This window comes from Callionymus lyra, chromosome 13 (assembly GCF_982586985.1).
Source record: "Callionymus lyra chromosome 13, fCalLyr1.hap1.1, whole genome shotgun sequence".
Lineage (NCBI taxonomy): Eukaryota > Metazoa > Chordata > Actinopteri > Syngnathiformes > Callionymidae > Callionymus > Callionymus lyra.
This window is the reverse complement of record NC_141830.1, coordinates 11,925,189-11,943,826: the sequence shown is the minus strand read 5'-3', so window position 1 is coordinate 11,943,826 and position 18,638 is coordinate 11,925,189. Positions and strand designations below refer to the sequence as shown.

The 18,638-nt window shown below is 38.3% G+C and overlaps 2 protein-coding genes across 2 annotated transcripts; both read right to left on the bottom strand.

The window, feature by feature from the left end:
• Positions 1-609: 609 nt before the first annotated feature.
• tram2 (translocation associated membrane protein 2) lies at positions 610-8,684 on the bottom strand. The gene is made up of 11 exons (XM_087806466.1): positions 8,496-8,684; positions 6,470-6,533; positions 6,290-6,399; positions 5,201-5,317; positions 3,744-3,802; positions 3,592-3,676; positions 3,453-3,523; positions 3,178-3,282; positions 2,963-3,106; positions 1,972-2,129; positions 610-1,228 (listed from the first exon to the last, which is right to left on the bottom strand). The coding sequence occupies exons 1-11, from the start codon at positions 8,613-8,615 to the stop codon at positions 1,152-1,154; spliced, it is 1,110 nt and encodes a 369-aa protein (XP_087662592.1). The 5' UTR covers positions 8,616-8,684; the 3' UTR covers positions 610-1,151.
• Positions 8,685-11,531: 2,847 nt separating this feature from the next.
• Positions 11,532-18,507, bottom strand: xkr5a (XK related 5a). The gene is made up of 7 exons (XM_087806168.1): positions 18,330-18,507; positions 15,375-15,558; positions 15,115-15,299; positions 14,819-15,031; positions 14,579-14,748; positions 14,034-14,145; positions 11,532-13,311 (listed from the first exon to the last, which is right to left on the bottom strand). Exons 1-7 carry the CDS (start codon positions 18,460-18,462, stop codon positions 12,371-12,373), a joined length of 1,938 nt encoding a protein of 645 aa, XP_087662294.1. The 5' UTR covers positions 18,463-18,507; the 3' UTR covers positions 11,532-12,370.
• Positions 18,508-18,638: the final 131 nt, after the last annotated feature.

The window sequence follows — 18,638 nt, the reverse complement described above, 5'->3', positions numbered from 1 at the left end:
TTGATGGATCTCCTGACTCTTTTAAGAAGCATCTTAAGACGTTCTTATTTGTGCATGCTTTTTCCTAATCTTCTGGGATTCCTGTGTTTTTCTTGGCCTTTTAGAGTTTTGACATATTTTATTTTGAAATGTGTATTGCTTTTCATTGTTCAAACGCTTTGTGATCTGGTCTAGAAAGGCACTTTGCAAATAACCATTACTTTCTTACTTATATACAATACAGGGGCATCGATACAATATATTGCGATACTTTAGGAACAAGGATATATTTGTAGTATTGTCGAGTACTTGACTCTGGTGTTGCAGAATTAACAGACCACATGACTTTTCACAGAGTCATAACTGCTTTCATCATTTCCTTTTTGAAACCAAAATATGTCAAAAAGCTTCTGGAGTCTACTGCATCCTCTCGTCCCCAGTCATTGTCAGGATCTAGTCAGGTTTAATCGCAACACAAAAACAAAACGCCGTGGATATTTGAATGTTAATTGTAAATAAAATAGATACAGTGCTATTCAATATAAAAACAGTGTCTTGTATCGAAAAGGAATACAACGGTGACGACTGATGCGATTGTTCTCGCTTGTTGAAGAAACAAAAAGACATATGTGTGTGTTTGTCTCTTGACAATTGCATATTTAATAAGAAATTAACAAAAATAAAGAAAATATGGAATGACATGCGGGAATATACAATGCACTCGATGATTTTGGGAGGCGACGATGAAGAACACCGGGAGGTCAATGGAGCCGGTCTAGATCCCTTTTTTTTTTTGGTTGTCGATGACGGAGAACAGCGCGACGGTCCTACAGTAGCTCTTGTCTAAGACGCACTTTGTGCAGCTGGACCTTGCAGAGAGGAAGCTGGCTCGACATGAAAACAACAGGTACAGTACTGGATTCGTTACTAGTTGGAGGATAAAATACTGATCATGATGATGATGATGATGATGATGAGGATGATGATGATGAGGAAGGTGAGGGAGATTTTTTCCTTTTTCCAGCATACAAAGTCTCGAGCCACCGGACCGTCTTGAATCGACATGGAGAGTTGGACGGATGTCAGCGGCGGTTGCCGACTTCCTCGCTGAGCTCACGAGTGTCCTTCATCAGGGCCAAGGTCACAGTTCGGGTCAGTCAGTGAGTTCTACTTTATGGGGACTTCAGTTTTTTGATGCGTGGGGAGGTCCCGTTCTCGGCTTTGAGGATCCCGTTTTCATGATAACCAACTAGGGAGGAACAAGGAGAAGATGGTGAGGAAAGGATACCGATCGTAAGGAGGAGAAACGAGCGTCAACAGGAGTATTTTACTCGACTTCTGACTCTATCTATTGTGTAGAAATGTTTCTGAAAATGAACCAAAAGCCATTTTTGTAACTCGATGATGATTTTCACCAAAGAAATCCCTCCTTTTCTCAATTGGCATTAAATTTGTATACAACTTAAACACATAATATACACAGTACATAATGTTCGATGACATGTTTATTAGCGCAGGGATGTCGAATGTTTATTATACATCTAAGTGACTTTCTATCCTTTTTCTTGTTGTTGTGAAATCTTGTCTGCGTTAAATTCAAGTCTATGTTTGATGTGAAAACATTCAATTTTGTTAGCTGGTGAGCACTGCAATGTAGCATAGCATGGCTAAGCTAACAATGCTAAATGAAAAATGCTTCAGCTTTAAGCGAATAAAACAAAACATATTTGTAAATCTAAATATAGTGTATCTTAGGGTTAAATAATGTTATGTAGTGTAAATGATACTAAACTTATTCAACAACAAAAAAAGGAGGAATCGCAGATACAAAGCTAAAACAAAAACACTACGAGAGTGGATTGGTGTTGCATTCACTGTCTGCAGTAATGCAGCAGGAATGTGTGTCTTCTTCCTGGAACGCTCCCAGGGCGACATTTAAACGGGGCTAGAATGTCAAAGGAATAATAGTGGATTGTTTGAACCAAGTCTCACCAGAGTCTCTCTTCACCGGCCGCAGCGTTTGTTTCGCGGAGGTCTTCTTGCGAACGGCTTGTTCGTGTCGGAATTCTCTCCAGCGTCTCAGCTGGAAACGGATGAACTTCCACAGAAGCCAGGACTGGGTCAGACACACCAGCAGGAGGACGATCATCCTAAAATAAATTGACAGTCGAAGGAGTGAGTTGGTTTCTCAAACATTTGCACATCTTTCTGGGGGGAAAAAAAAAAAAGAGTTTTATGACCAACTTTGACTTTACACTAAATTAAAATCCAAATATTTATCCCATGTATAAGTAAATAAGTAAAAAAACATATTCTTTTTCTTTTTTATTTAAAGAAAATCTTTTTATTGACGGCTGTTTGGTCCATTGTTATGCTAGTTTTTAATTCATCTCTCATGCAAGAGGATTTTTAAAAATGTATTGGCTGTTCAAATATGTGTACATAGCTTTCATTTATTTAACTTACTTTCCCTAAATCATTATTATTTTAATATTTTTTTTATTAAAGTTTGTATAAATATAAATAAGTATGTTTACATTTCTATTTTTTTATTTATTTATTTTATTTTATATTATCTTTATATTCTTCTTAACTCTTTCTTAAATCTTTTTTATCATATAAATTATTAAATTTTTTACTTATTAAATGTATAAATAAATTGACATTGTTACTTTTTGTTTTTTTAGTTAATTTCATATTTTATTTATAAATGTATTTTAATTTTCATGTTGATATTAAATGTTATATTATGATATTATTTAACTTATTTTACATTTTCACCTGTAGAATCTCGCATAACCTTATGTTGGTTCATTATGATTTATTATTTCGAATTTTTTATTATGTTATACATATTTTGTTTGTTATGTTATTTGGTTTTAATGCAAATACTCTTGTAAGATATTTTCTTGTAATTTTTTTCTCGTAATTGTTTAGTTCCAGTTAATCTGGAAAATTAGAATAAAACTTGTTCAACACTCGCCTTATCAGCACCGTGTTGAAGTTTCCCGCCTCCAGGTCGAACCCTTGGTTCTCCGAACGAGCCAGACCGAAGCCGACGGCGAGGAACATCAGCGTCAGCGTGAACATCCTGGTGAACACGAAGCTGATCGCCCACAGGTCGAACCTGAAACCGACGAGGAAGTAAGTTCTCTTGTTGGAACGAGGAGTTTGAACGACTCGTGGCGGGTGACTTGCATTTTCTGGTGGTTCTCGTCGGTGAAGTAGAAGAGTCTGGCCACGTGGAAGCCCACCTCAGACACGTACTGGAGGAAGAGGAGCACCAGACCCACTCGGCTCAAACTACACAGAGAAGATGACACGTCCGTCAAACAGATTCCATCAGCAGGACATTTAAAGAAGATTTTTCACTGAATGAACGAAAGTGTGAGTGAACTCTCTCTTTTCATTTTTCTTCTTCCACTTGAATCAGGTTATTTTTAGCCTGTCGGGAGCTAAAAACGGAGACTCACTTGAGCAAATAGGCTGCAGCCACGTGCAGCAGGTAGAGACAGATGTACTGCAGCTGTCGGGAGATCTCCTCCTGCGAGCGCAGACGACCCGTGAGCACAAAGAAACCATTTATCTGGAGGAAGTTTCAGAGTCACCGACCTTGCGTACTTTCTGGAAGTAGAGCTCCGGCAGAGCGTGGAGCCAGTAGGCGATCTGAGTGAGGTAGAAGAACTTCACCTGGAACCTGCAGCACACACGCTCGGTTGACAGGGTTTCATATTCAACACGTTCAACCGTGACAGAACACACACCTGAGGTGGACATGAGGATAATTCTCCCAGAGGCTGCTGGGATGCAAAAGATATCCTTCCTGTGAGGGCAAATACAGCATGAAAACTCTACAAGAATTCTTCTCTTGCTGCTTTTCAGGCAGAAAAAAAAGCAAATTAAGATAAAATCAACAACTAAAAATCTAAATTTAGATTTAAAACATGTTTCAGATTCAAAATAAATACATATTAATTGTTAAAAATATATATATTTCATACTGAATTAAAATAAAAAAAATTTTGAAGAAACAATTCCAATGTTAACTTATATTTTTTTGTTTCTTTTAATTGTTTGTTTATAAGAATATATTTCAGTTATTAATTTTGTTTTAAACCATTTATATTTAGATGTATTTTATTTATACTTTTTTCATTTTATTTATCCTTATTTTGGCTGATGTTTTTTTTTTTTATTCTTGGAAAATAAAGCTTTTCTATCACGCTAAAAAAAAAGGAAATTATATTCAAATGAAACATGAGAAAACTTTGTTTATGGCATAATAGCATTTTCTTTTCATATGATAAATTGTATTTTTAATTTTTAACTTATATTTTTTCAATTGTTTGTTTCGAAGAATACATTTCAGTTATTAATTTTGTTTTAAACCATTTATATTTAGATGTATTTTTATTTTATTGTGTATGTCTTTTTTCATTTTATTTATCCTTATTCTTGCTGATGTTTTTTTTTATTCTTGGAAAATAAAGCTTTTGTATGACGCCAAAAAAAAAAGGAAATTATATTCAAATAAAATATGAGAAAACTTATTTTATGGCATAATAGCGTTTTCTTTTCATATGATAAATTGTATTTTTAATTTTTAACTTATATTTTTTCAATTGTTTGTTTCGAAGAATACATTTCAGTTATTAATTTTGTTTTAAACCATTTATATTTAGATGTATTTTTATTTTATTGTGTATGTCTTTTTTCATTTTATTTATCCTTATTTTTGCTGATGGTTTTTTTTATTCTTGGAAAATAAAGCTTTTGTATCATGCTAAACAAAAATGGAAATTATATTCAAATGAAACATGAGAAAACTTATTTTATGGCATAATAGCGTTTTCTTTTCATATGATAAATTGTATTTTTAATTTCAAAATATATTTAAAAAAAAAAAGTTTTTTATGTTATTTAAAATCTTTTCAGTTTTTTTTTTGGCCCCAAATTTATTCAGGCGCTTAACATTCACAGTAAATAGTGTGGCCCCTGAGAAAATACAATTGCCCGTTAAATACCCAATGTTAATTTTTTTTAAATTTAATTCGATTAACGTATTGTGAATCCCTTCATGATTCATTTAGCTTCTTCTATCTAACGTGATATTCTTTCGAATGTGACTTTCCAAGACTTTATTGACATCATTTATTGACGATTGTAACTTTCCCTGCTTTATCTACTAGGTGTTGACGTCATGTTTCTGTGCTGAACTCACAGTGACGAGAACGTAGAAGCTCCACACGCTGGACACCAGGTGAAACACGCACAGCTGACCCGACTCGTTGAACTTGGTGTTCTTGCTCTTGGAGAGGTGAAGACGTCGGTTCACTTTCTACAGCCGGAAAATCGAGAAAAAAAAAAGAAAGAACTTGACACAGTTAAGAACGTGACAGAGATAAAAATAACTGGAGAAGAGACAATGGATTCTATTTTTGGACTTGCTCAAGTGGTTCTGCCTTAAGAGACGGAGCCAAGACGTTCATCACTGACCCGATTTCAGGCAACAGATTAAGAGGAACTTTTTTTTCACATTTAGACGGAGTAAATCAATGGAGAAAGTAGAAGTAAATCCATGAACCATTTCAAGGTTCACCTAAAGCAACAACGAGACTCTGCACTGTCCAGTTTCCTGGATTTAAAACTTTCACAATGAATGTAGAAGTTAGAAATTAGTTTTATATTTATTTAAATCAACCACATTACAAACATTATATGGAGTATTATGGCAAATGTAAGACATGCATTATGGATTTATTTCTACATAGTTTTGAGGCGTTTCTTTTTTTACATTGTCAAAAGGTTTTTCATTTGTATATCTTTTTTATAAATAAAGTTTAAACCTCAAAATGAATTTTATGAGGCTTTTCTAATTCATACTCAGGGAGTACTCTTGAGTATATTTTTTTTCAGAAGGGTTTTAATTAAGACAGTGCCCTCTATCGGTCATATAGCACAACTGCGATAGAAAGAGGTCAAATCGGAGATCATAACTTGTTGTAACCGGTTACACAACGGTTAGAAGATTTGGTTACATGTGTAGAAAAGAATGTAAAAGTTGACCCACCCCAATTGTTACCAACAACTAGTGATGAAGCTACATGAATCAGTGTCATTATTTTCAGAGTCCACTAGATGGCGGTCTCGTCACTATTTTACTTTGTTTTGAACAACTAATGAAACAAAGTATTTTTAAACTGAAGTGCGCCACCTACTGACCTCTAAACACCATGACACTGCTTCATGAAGCTTCATCAGACCATCACTACTTTAGGTTTTGTTTGTGAAAGACTTGTTTGCTACTTACATCCAGCAGATACTCCTGCACGACGGCGTGTAGGATGATGGCGATGAAGAAGTAGAAGACAATGGTGGCACTGTCCTTCCATCCATAATGGTACAAAGTCAGCTCTCCCTCTGTCGACATGTTAACCTGTTACATTTTTGGACTTTCATGACAACAGACAAAGGAAGTGACAACACAAACCTGGCGACTGTGTGGTGACGTTGTACTGTGGCTGGATGAACAATATTGCCGTCTTCGCAGTGGCCTGAAACAAATAAACGTCGATAAGACACTTGAGTGACCCCAAGTCAACTTGGGAGGCTTCATTTAATAATATGTGAGGAAGAGAAGAAGAAGCAAATAAACAAGTTTAAGAATCACTTGTGCTTTTCAGCTTCCCCTTTTTCAGATGCATGACAGATTTAAATCAGACATATTTTGAAACTGCTTTACAACATTTGGTCAGCAAACTAACATCCATGTGTGTTTTAAATAATATTGCAACTCTCACTCATAATATATATTTTTATTTATATATTAATTTATATTTGTTAGTTTTGTTTCTTTTTATATAATGTTTGTTACAAGTGTATATTGTTTGTTTTGCGGGTTAAAAAAAGTCCCAAACAAACCTACTTATACTGCATCGGTTCTTTATTGTAGTTGTTAAAAAGTAAAAATGAATAAATATGCAATTAAAAACCATAACCACTCAAGTACGTCCGATCATATAATGCTTTACTCCCTGCAACTCTAACTTATTAAAACAAATTGTTAATTATATTTATACATATAGTTCTTTGTATTAAAACAAACCAAATTTCACTGCATCTTATTTTTCTTTTAGTCACTTAAAAGTTGATAAGTAACATTTTACAAACAAAAGTAATTTATACAGTTTATTTTTCTTTTCTTTATTTCTTTTCAAACGCATGTTTTGCCAATTCATTTTAACGTACAAGGGTCATCATGGCACAAGTACGTCCGACAATAATTCTTCACTCCCTGCGACTCTTACCAATAATAATAATTTTTGTTTTTAAGTTGATTAGTAAAAAATAATAAATAACCATTTTAATAAAGTGAACTTTTGTCAAACTAGTGTACACGTTTTTCTTCCTAATGATGTAATGTCATATTTTCAATTCTTATAAAGTAAGAAAGTCGATAATGTCTTGTGGTCTATCTTCTCCTACAGGGAGACTTCTTGAGAATTTGTTGAAGGATTTGTGCTGAATACATCCCTTTTCTTCTAAGGTCAAGGTCAGGTCGCAGCTTTGAGGCTGATCCAGAGAAATGCCAGAGATACTAAAAACTCTCCATCGTGTCCAGGGAGTAGTAGACCCGTTGCCACAGCAACCTCTACACCTGATGTGACTGATCTCCTTATAGTCCAGTCATCAATCACACATTGATGTCACAGGGGAATGTTATATGTCAAAGATAACAACAAAAAACAATCATGATAAGAGTTTTGTAACTGGTGTATGACAGGATGTGTAAAGTTTTTCTAACTCTTTCAAAATCAGACCAGAGTTTCTGCAGAAATCTGACATTTTTTCCCCACTCTAAGGGAATCCCCATCTTCACCCCTTTCGCGTTTCAGTCAAAACTACACAATCATCAACGAGCTAAGACATCGGAGCTTCCTGCTGTTAATAATAACTTTTAAAAGGATGTGAGACACAACAGTTTCCAAAAGTCACTTGACGCCAGTGAAGAATCGCACCGGCTCAAAGATTGAGACGTGGCAGTTCACCATAAGCATCACTGGTCCCATGTTACACCCGTACGCTTCCGTTCACTGCATTCAAAATAAAAGCACCTCCGTTACTAATAATCGAAATAAAGCCTTAATTTGAAATATAAAAAACGCACTATTTCCGAGCAAAGACGGCAACATTTTAGTGTGGAGTGGAATCCGAAAAAAAAACATAACACTGTTGAAGATGTTAAAAGCAATAATTTGGAAGTTTTTATCACTAAAACGTTTCTATGGAAGTATTTTCAGGTCGTTGTTTGTTTAATCGATCTCCGGTGATGACTTTTTATCAACGAAAAACTTCTGATTTTCCGCTAAAAACCCACAATAACTATGTGCAAGTTTAGTAAAAAGCGTGTTTAAAGGACGCATCGACTGCTGTAGACTGCCACGGATCTGCTGACGTCAGCAACTTTGACCGAACCGAGGAAAAAGGAAAATAACTTTTCTTTTTTTTTATCTCACCTCAAACATCAATCCTATCAAAATGAAAAGTACCAAACTGAACACGATGTCGGCGTGGTTCTGTATTAAAAACTCCTGGCTGAAGAAAGGGTAACTTTTGTTCCGTCTTCGAAATGCCATGTTAGTCCCAAGTCGTTCCCTTTTGCTATTTTATAAAATCTGAAGTTTTTTTCCCGACTGCGAAGTTGACTCAACAGTCGGGAAGAAGTGCGCATGCGCGGTACCTTAAAGGGCCAGCAACGCAAATACCTTTGAGAAGTAGCAGCGTTTGAAAACGGGTATGTTTTGTTTTTCGAAACTTTTTTTCATATAATTATCAATTATATGTGTAATTTTTTGTTTCACTTCCTTACCATAGTTGCGTTTGTCAATATTTTGGTTAAACTTTTTTTTTTACAGAGACAAGCTAATTTAGCTAGCTTACCTGTACCTGTTACTGTTAGCTTAGTCTTCTAGCATGTTTGGAGTTATAAACAGTAAAAACGCCAACAAATTATAAGATATAAGTTTTTCTATATTATCCTGGCTTATATTTTGACTCAATCACATCAGTTATTTGGTGTTTATGTTGCTTCTACTTGCTTCAACATAAAGAAAGTTTGGTCATTTCACGAAACAGGTGCCATTTGACTCCAATTTGATCTCTTTTAATGTCATCATTTACATTACATTCTTGATACTATTTTTCTTTTACAATTGTATACAAACCAGAGGAGAGAAATCCTTCCAGGCTGTTGCTCCTAAGCTTTGGAACGATCTTCTTCTCTCTTTGCGCTTGATGGAGTCTACTGACTCCTTCAAGAAACATCTTAAGACATTTTTATTTGTTCAGGCTTTTCCTCGATTTTCTGGAACTCCTGTTGTGTTATCAGTTTTATCTTGACCTTTAAAGTATATATTTTAAGGTAAGGTAAGGTAAGGTAAAACTTTATTGATCCCTCAGGAGGTCTCCTTTGGGAAATTGTTTTTTACCAATAGCCAGCAATTTTTCATAAACAATAAAAAATAATACATAAAAAATAAAATAAGAAGAACATAAAGAGGAAGAACAGGATGACACAATCTAAGTCTAAAGACAAAGACAAAGGACATAGGTCAAGGAAAGAAAAACAACAAAGACAAAGATACAAAGACTAACATGGAACAGAACATCCAGATACTTTCACTCCACTCCTGCCCCCGAACTCAGAATTGTACAATTTAATAGCCCGAGGGATGAATGAGTCCCTGAGTCTGTTTGTTTTGCACCTGGGTAGGAGCATTCGTGCACTCATTCTGCTTCTCTGCTCACTGATGACAGTGTTCAGAGGATGACTGTCATCATCCATGATGGACAGTAGTTTGTTCAATGATATCCTCTCAGCAACTGTCACCAGTGAGTCCAGCTTCATTCCAACCACAGAACCAGCCCTCCTGATCAACCTGTCCAACCTGTTGACACTCCTCTTGGACACATTTCCACCCCAACACACCACAGCATAGAACAGGACACTGGCCACCACAGACTGGTAGAACATGCAGAGGAGCTTCTTGCAGATGTTAAATGATCGAAGCCTCCTCAGAAAGTACAGTCTACTCTGAACCTTCTTATACACATGGTCTGTGTTGCAGGACCAGTCCAGTTTACTGTCCATCCACACACCGAGGTACTTATAGTTGTCCACTATCTCCACCTCGTCGCCTCTGATGGACACTGGACGTGGCTTTGTCCTGGACCTCCCGAAATCCAAGACCAGCTCCTTGGTTTTTGAGGTGTTCAGCTGCAAGTGGTTCCTCTCACTCCAGTCCACAAAGTCACGTATCAGACTCCTGTACTCGTCTTCGCTGTTGTCCCTGATGCATCCAACAATGGCAGTGTCGTCAGCATACTTCTGGACGAGACTCAGCTCTGAGTTGTAGCAGAAGTCTGAAGTGTAGATGGTGAAGAGGAGAGGGGCCAGTACTGTCCCCTGAGGTGCTCCTGTACTGCACACCATAGTGTCAGACTTGATGTCCTTCAGCCTGACATACTGTGGTCGATCAGTAAGATAGTCCGTAATCCAGGAGACCATTGAATTATTATTATTATTATTGAATATTGTTTTTGATTGTTTAAGCGTTTTGTGACCCTGGTCTGGAAAAGCGCTATACAAATAAAAATTACTTAATTACTTACTTGCAAAACTAATATATGCCTATCCCTTGGTTTTATATACCACTCTGTATCACTTACATCTACTTATTACAAAGACACTGTTTGTTCAAATTAAATAATTAAAATGATTGCAGGAAATACCAGTAGTACCGAATGATTTTTCTTTCAGTACCCAAGTATGATCGAAGTTTGTGCTGATTTTAAAAAAAAAAAAGAAAAATTAACATGTGAAAAAGGTAGATTTATTTTTCACTTGTTAGCAAGTAGAAAAGATAATAATATTTTTTTTCTGTAAGAAAGCGGCTTCAAGAGGAATTCTAACAGACCTGAACATTTTAACTCAATATTTGTTCCATTTCTAATGTCATTTTCCTTTTTGTTTGAATTTGTCTTCTAAAATTGGTATAGAAAATCATTTAGGAACTGGTACCGAGTGAAGGTATCAATAAAATGTTGTATACATGATTACATGAATCAAATATGGAAATTCCTAAACAATGTTATGTTTTTTTTCTTCTTTTAGTTGGATTTAGATGTTACATTTATTGCTCTTTTTTACAGTTGAAGACAGGACACAAACTCCCAACTATGTAAGTAAGTAATTTGTATTTATATAGGGCTTTTCCAGACCAGGGTCACAAAGCGCTTAAACAATCAAAACAATACTCACTAAAATGTATACTTTCAAGGTCAAGATAAAACTGAGAACAACACTGGAGTTCCAGGAAATCAAGGAAAAGCCTGAACCTACTTTTATCTTTTATTCTGACGACACAGGCTTTGTCTAAGTCATAAGAAAATGATTACGCTCTTCCTATAATGTCTGTGGTTAAATGGTACAATAAAAGACAAGACATATTAAACCAAGAACCAAGTAATAAAAAACACAGTTTGAAACAGTAATTATTTAGGCAATTTATTGCTTATTTAAAGCCACCAGTGGCCTTCACTTCACAGTTCAAAAGTCACAGCTGACAATCATGGTATAAACTTAGCATTATTTCACTCTTAATTTTGTGAAAATCATCTCTTTTAACCCAAAACGCACAAAAAAGTCGCTCCTTAGGAAACAAAAAACACATTAAAAAGTTATCACAAATATCTCATTGACATTTATGATTAAATGAGTGATATTTAAAAGCATACTTGAGGGTATCTGAGATATGTTTCATATGGTTCTAACAAAAACACAGCATATAATTCAAAGTGAAGCTTCTTCTGTTAAACAGCAAATATAGAAAATATCACAGCAAAACACCATATGGTGTTAGAGAAACCTGGGCTTTTAAAAAAATCGGACAAGTGCACCTTAAATTAAGACAATGCGTCGCTTGTTTCCTGATTAAATGACTTCATAGTTAGTAAATGCGACATTTGCTTTGTTTTTCACGTGTAAAGCTCAATAAATTGAAGTCTCAAGCGACTGGAAAAGAACATGAAGCTCGTTGAATATTAGCAATTTATGCCCCAATTAGCCTTCACGGTATAAAGGTGGATTGGAAATAAACTTGCTTGAAATATATGTGCATGTAGCGAAAACATTGCTCTCAGAAAACTGTTGATGATGATGGAACTGGATATCTGTACTCTCTCGCCAACTCTTTTGCATATACAACATCCAAAAGTGAGCTAAATATAGACTTACAGTGGTGAAATATGTGACAGGCTTCCTTCTTACATCACACAGCTGCAAATGAAGTCCTCTGTATTTAAGTTTTGTGCCGATAACCTTCCTCCAGTGTTAAAAGCTGTCATCCTCGTCTCGCCGGGACATTATTAGCTGTCTCCTGGGACCTGTGAGATGTGGTACGTTGGAGGGAGAGTCGAGCACACCAGAGTCAAGTCTAGGGGTGGAGGTGCATCGGGGTCCAACGCGTCCTATTAGACCACGGACATCTCTGTGGAGGGCTGGATCACTAGGAACGGAGCTGAGACACACTCCATGTTCCAGTCCCCCAATGTCCCTGTCCAAACGAGGGTTGCTGGCGCTGCTCGGAGACTGAGGATCAGCGCTGAAGTAGAGTGTAGAACTGGACTCTGTGGGGCAAAAATATGGCTCTGGACTGTCTCCAAAAACAGATTTGCCCTCTGGTGAACTGCGCTTGAAATCTGACTCGGGGGACTCCATCGGGCTCTCCATCTCAAGGCTGTCATCCTCTGCTTTGTCAAATGATGAAGGCTCGCTTACGGTTTGGAACTCATCTTTGCAGTCCGATAGCGGAACTATCCCGTTCCCCTGCGACTCGGAGATGGATATGCCTTCGCAGCTGCCTCCGGCTGTGATGGTTAGTCCTTCGTTACTTTTAAAATCCGGGTTGTACTCCTCCAGGTCCAGTATGGTTGCTGCGCCACCCGGCCCATACGCTCTGTTGATCTTTCCCAAGTCGCCTGTTTTCATGGCCAACCGTATTAGAAGCCAGTGGTGGTGGTAGCAAGGGCATGCGCTGTTGGGACGACCTCTACATGTACCTGAGTGCTCAAGGAGTGAACCAGCGACACCTGATAGAGAGAGGCTACCATGGTTTTGTATGGAAGCTGCTGGCAAGCTTTTGTCTCCCAGTGAGAAGGAAGACTCCCCTTGTTCTATGCATGTGCTGCTCATGTGGTGGTGGTTGGAGCCTTGAGCTATCTCTGTTGACTTGGGGTGCAGGAACCTGTAGTAGAGGACTAGCGAGGAGGCACCTGTGGAAATCAAATAAGTATGTTTACCAACTATATACCATGCTATCTGGAAACATCTACTATTATTGTTCAACATGCTGCAGCATCCCACAGTACACAACTTAAAACTTCTACGACAGCTTTTATTACATGTGGGGCACCGACACAATACTTTTCAGGAAGTAAGACCTTGCTTCTTGCAGGTCTGTGTATTGGCAAGAATCTGGCGATGCATAACGTATCACATATCGCGCTCAATGACTTGCATTAAGCAAATTTTGTTTCAGTTTTGGTAAGGTCCCACAACACCTGGAGATGCCATAACTGGCAAAAAAAAATGTATCTCTGTGACAGTTTTCTATTAAATATGTAAACTAGTGCAAATATTATTTTTCCTAAATGCCAAATTGTTGCCCAAAAAATTGTACTTAGGTACTTGGGTAAATTTTAAATGAGACCAAAACTGTGGACTTTGCGCACTGATACCATCACTTTAGAAAAACAACTCACAAATTATTCATACGTTTGGATTCTTACAATCCCAACCTGGTTATGTAATTCTTTCTATCCATCCGTCAAGTTTAATATGTTTGCTTTTATCATTTATAATTCATTCGATTGCCTGCTATTAATAAGTAATTGGTAGGTTATCACATGAGAAGCACCAACTTGAATCGGAGCAACTGTAATAGAGGCAATAACCATTAAGTTTATATGCGCAGGAAGAGTGACGGAAGATTTACCGGCGAGGAAGCTGCACAGCACAGTGGCGGGTAGGGTCAGATTGTCCCTGGAAGCTTCGCTGAGGAAGTCAGAGGCAGCCAGCAGCAGCGTGGCGTTCTCCACAAACATGAACTGAGAGAGGAGAGAAGGTGACACCATTCATCACTTGCAGACAGCTTTACTGAAAGCCGAGGAGTCAAGGTGAGGAGGACAATGAGGACAGTATGCATGCAGAAGTCTGTTTGTGTAAGCCGTGAGGGTGCACATTTTAACGTAGTAAAGCACCAACACAGCCTAATCAGATTGCAGAAATGTATTTTATCTATGCAATTTGATCATTTGGAATATCATTGGGGCAATGACATTACTGGGACAGAAGGTATCAGCATTGTCCCAAATATTTCAATAGGTTCATGTATCCAAATGGTATTTGTTTCATGACTATTTCTTGAAAATGTCATAGACCTTTTTTTCATTTGCTTTTTAGTTTTTTTTGCAAGGATAAATAAGAGCCGCCGAATGAAATACCCTCCTTGACAGAGGTAGGAAAAAGTTAATATCCTACTGCATAAAAGCTGGCCATGCGGAACCTGGATGGACCATCTTTGACGTTGAGAAAGAGGAAGACGTGGACGAGACCCATGAGACCGTTGAAGGCTCGCCAACACCACGGGCCGGTGCAGATGTCAGGTTGTTGAGAGACCAGCCAAAAGGACGCAGTAAGCCAATGGAAACCTGAAGATCACATATTTAACAGAATGATTGACGGTGACCCACATGTTTTGGAAGACGAGACTTCACTCACCTACTACTCCGCAGACCCACCAGTTGAAGACTCTGGCAAAGAACATGAGGCAAGTGACTCTGGCCGCAAGCATACCAGCACGCCATACCAGCTGGCATAGTAGAGCGGCTGGAGGCATGGCAAGATGGCCCGGTCGTATCAGACAGCAGGCACGGCTGTACAAAACCAAAGCCCAGGATATGGAAAGCACACAAAGACCGCAACAGTAGGCCACTATAGAGGAACGGGAGAAAGAAGGGATACAATGATTTGGGTCACTTTAAAACAGTTGGAAATTATATGGAACCAAAGTCCACCTGGAGAATCGATGCCCACATCTGTAGACACCACAACGTAGGATTGCAACAGGCTCTGAGGCAGTGTGAGAATAAGAGCTTCCAGCAGCCAAAGGGCAGCAACATCTGCCTGCTGCATCACAGCTGCACCCAGCTCGGCCACGGAGCCCTGGTTGTGCAACACAGACTTCATGCAGTCCCATAATCTGCCAAGGGAGGGAGGCATAATTACAAAAATGACAGGCGGCTTGCCCTCCTAATGCGGGTTCAGGTGAGCTTACCTTTTGAAAATACCCAAATGCAGGATGTGTATAACGGATATGTAAAGCCGTCGGTCTTCGCCATCATCATAGTACCACTTCACGCTTAATATTTGGACCGCTGTTCCCGGCAGGAAGAGTCCCAGAGTGAGTCCAGCCCACTGGGTCTCTTCATTCCACAGATAAAACCCTAAACAGTAGATCACTGCAAGCACACAAACAGAAACACTATCGTGAATGATACGGGAAACAGAGCTTAAAGGTGAGGATTTGTTAAAAAAAACTGCAGAGGCCAGCACTGTCCTTGGACCTGTCTTTCCCCTTGAGAGCCTAATGAAATGATGAACTGACCTTTGGTTTAGTTGAGTTGTATAAGGTACTTTAAACACAGCTCGGCGTCAGGGAAGGAACGTGCCCATCATTCTCTGTCACATCCATGACGCTCAGAAGTGACAGTACTTTGTTTGAAGTTGAGAAAAGAAAATGAATCTGAGGGAGTGATGGTGGTGATGATTGATGAATCTATTCATCCACGTGTCAAAGTAAAGGGACGGCATACTTGGAAAGCAAGCACGAGGGTGGAAAAATTGAAATGGCTGTTATAAAACAAAACTAGCAAACGTTTGTCACGACAGAAGCTAAGAACAATAGAACATCACAGCTGAAGACGATATATTGACCAGTAAATGTTATTGTCAAAAATGCATTATGCAATGCAGGTGATAGCTAAACATAGTGTGCAACAATAAAAATATTTTAAGTCTAGTCCAAATTATCCATAAACACCATTACATCCTGTCATTTAAGGGGTTGTTTTCCAGCAAGCAGAGATCAAAATTGGAGTGAAAGAAAAACAGGATTGACGCTAAAATTAGTCTCCAATAATGGCAGAGAAAACTGATTTAGCAATCTGTTAAGACGGTTAAAAAGTGCCAGTTAAATACATGAATATAAAATAGTTTGGCCTATGACTTAGACTGAGTGTAAAGTTTTCTAGTTTGAGACCAACACAAGTTGTAATCAAATCACAATTTTATACACAGATTTACATTTACCGGAAAGAACTTTAACAGGTATTTGTGTTCAAACGGAGGTAACCATATCAACACACTCCAGCTGTACACTTTAACCCTAACGCCAAATCAGTACTTTTTAATCAATGAGTGCTGCATCGTGTTTTTTCAACGGTTGCAAGACAATGCAACTGCAATGCAATTTCCGAGTGTCTTAAAGTCTGCAAAAATTAATATTTTCTTATTAAATTGATAGTAGTGCGAAGATGCTGCCTGGACCAAGTTGTTGTACTTCATTGAGCATGTAGGTCTCAATGTTGTCCAAGTTAGAGACCAAACTAAATGTAAATGTATTTATTTCAACTACAATGTAAAGTGAAGGAATATTTTTCGGGTAGTAAAAAAAGACAATATTAAAAGGCATTTATGCTACAGGTGGAAAAATATTTGTCTTACATTATGTGAATTAAAATGGTACAAATATAATGACGATCATCAGAACAATTTCAATGTATTTGTACCTGTTAAGAATGTTTTATATTTTCTTGTGACAAGTCATACAGTATCTGGTACTCTTACAGTATATTAAGACGCACTAGAAAGAATAAGGTTGTAGTGCACATATACTAGTACTGAATTTGGAGTGATAGTTCACCCAAAATTCACTCATTTTCTACTCGCCCTCATGACGACTATGGCTTGGGATTATTCTAGAGTAATCTGTTCCTTTTTTTTAGTTATAATAAAAAATGTTTGTTCATTTTAATGTAATGACTGGAGCTCATATGTCTTCATCTTCGTCCAAAAAGAAACCTTCCAAATACCTCCATACGTCTGTAACGTCACTCTTGTATTATAACCTTGGCACAAGGAATTTTTCTAAAAGAAACTTATGTCTGTATATTTGAAGTTTATTTGTAGCGGAAGTTCCAGGTCTCTTAACTGCTGCCTCAAGTCTTTCCACATTGAAGTACATTTCTATTGTCGGTGCTCATGCGCAAGATTTACGCCGATGGCCTAGTATCTTCTGCTAAAAACAATCTTAAAATATAGATTTGTTACATTTTTTTCGGAGCAATTCCTCTCGTCGAGGCTTCGGCACAAGATGGACGTTACAGACGAGCAGTTTTTGATGTTTGTAAGTGCGTCTTTTAAAGGTCAAGACAACTAAGCTTCAGTCGCTTCATTCAAACGAACATACATTTTTGTCTATAACTCCAAAAAGGAAAGGATTACACTAAAATTAATCCCAACCCTTGGTCGATATGAGGGTGAGTAGAAAAATGTGTGGAAATTTGAATTTTGTGAGCAAGGATTTTGCATTTGAAGCTCTTGTGAAACACTCTTACCCAAATTGTTGGGTAAACTACTCACAGGACTTTCTAAGAATATAATTTAATATAATTAAATTTACTATAATAAATAAACCTAAGCTTTGCTTTCTGGTAAATGGTAGGGTCTCTTACAAATCAATGACCTGGTAAACAAAAAATCCGGCGCATGTTTTTTTTGGGGCCCTCAAAGTCCAAAGATAAGGTCACATCTCGAGCATCATCTCTCTTGTCCTTGGACCATTGATCTGCTTAGTCAGGAAATTCTCTCGAGATCGCAGTGATGCAGATGAGCTCGGAATGTAACGTTTTTTTTTTATTACCAACGTTCTCAGGAAGGAATTGAAGTGACGGATGTCGAGCATCGCTTTCCAACAGCGTTTGCCTGGTTGACCCCCTGCTCCCTCCCGGGGTCACCCCCCCAAAGTACATTTGTGTCCAGCGGTGTCATTGTTCCGAGCTCCAGCATCACCTGACCCGATATAAAGCTCGAGTTATATGACGGAACGTTTCGCCGTCGTAATCCCAGCGACGAAACGTTCCCAAAACACACCTTTGCGGTGTTTTGTGCGAAGGGGACGCGCTCGTGCTCGGATCCCGCGCGACATGCAAAAGGGGGGTTCGACACTTACGAGTGATCCGCTCGGCCAGGATCACCAGAGCCGACGCGCCGAACAGAACCGCCTGACACCAGGCGATCCAGCAGCTGCTCCGCCGACTCGCCGGCGGCATCCTGCGGGCGAGCGGCCCGGAGGTGTTGATCATGACACGGAGGAGAGGGAACGACACGCCGCTGACATTATTCGGGGCATCCTTTCAGCCTCTCTCTCTGCATCCTCTCATCTCCCGCTGCCTGAGCCCCCCCCCCCCCAGGTCCAAAAATATGTGACGTCACTTAAAGGGGCCATCGTCGCCTTTATTTCTCTGGTTTCCCTTGCGCC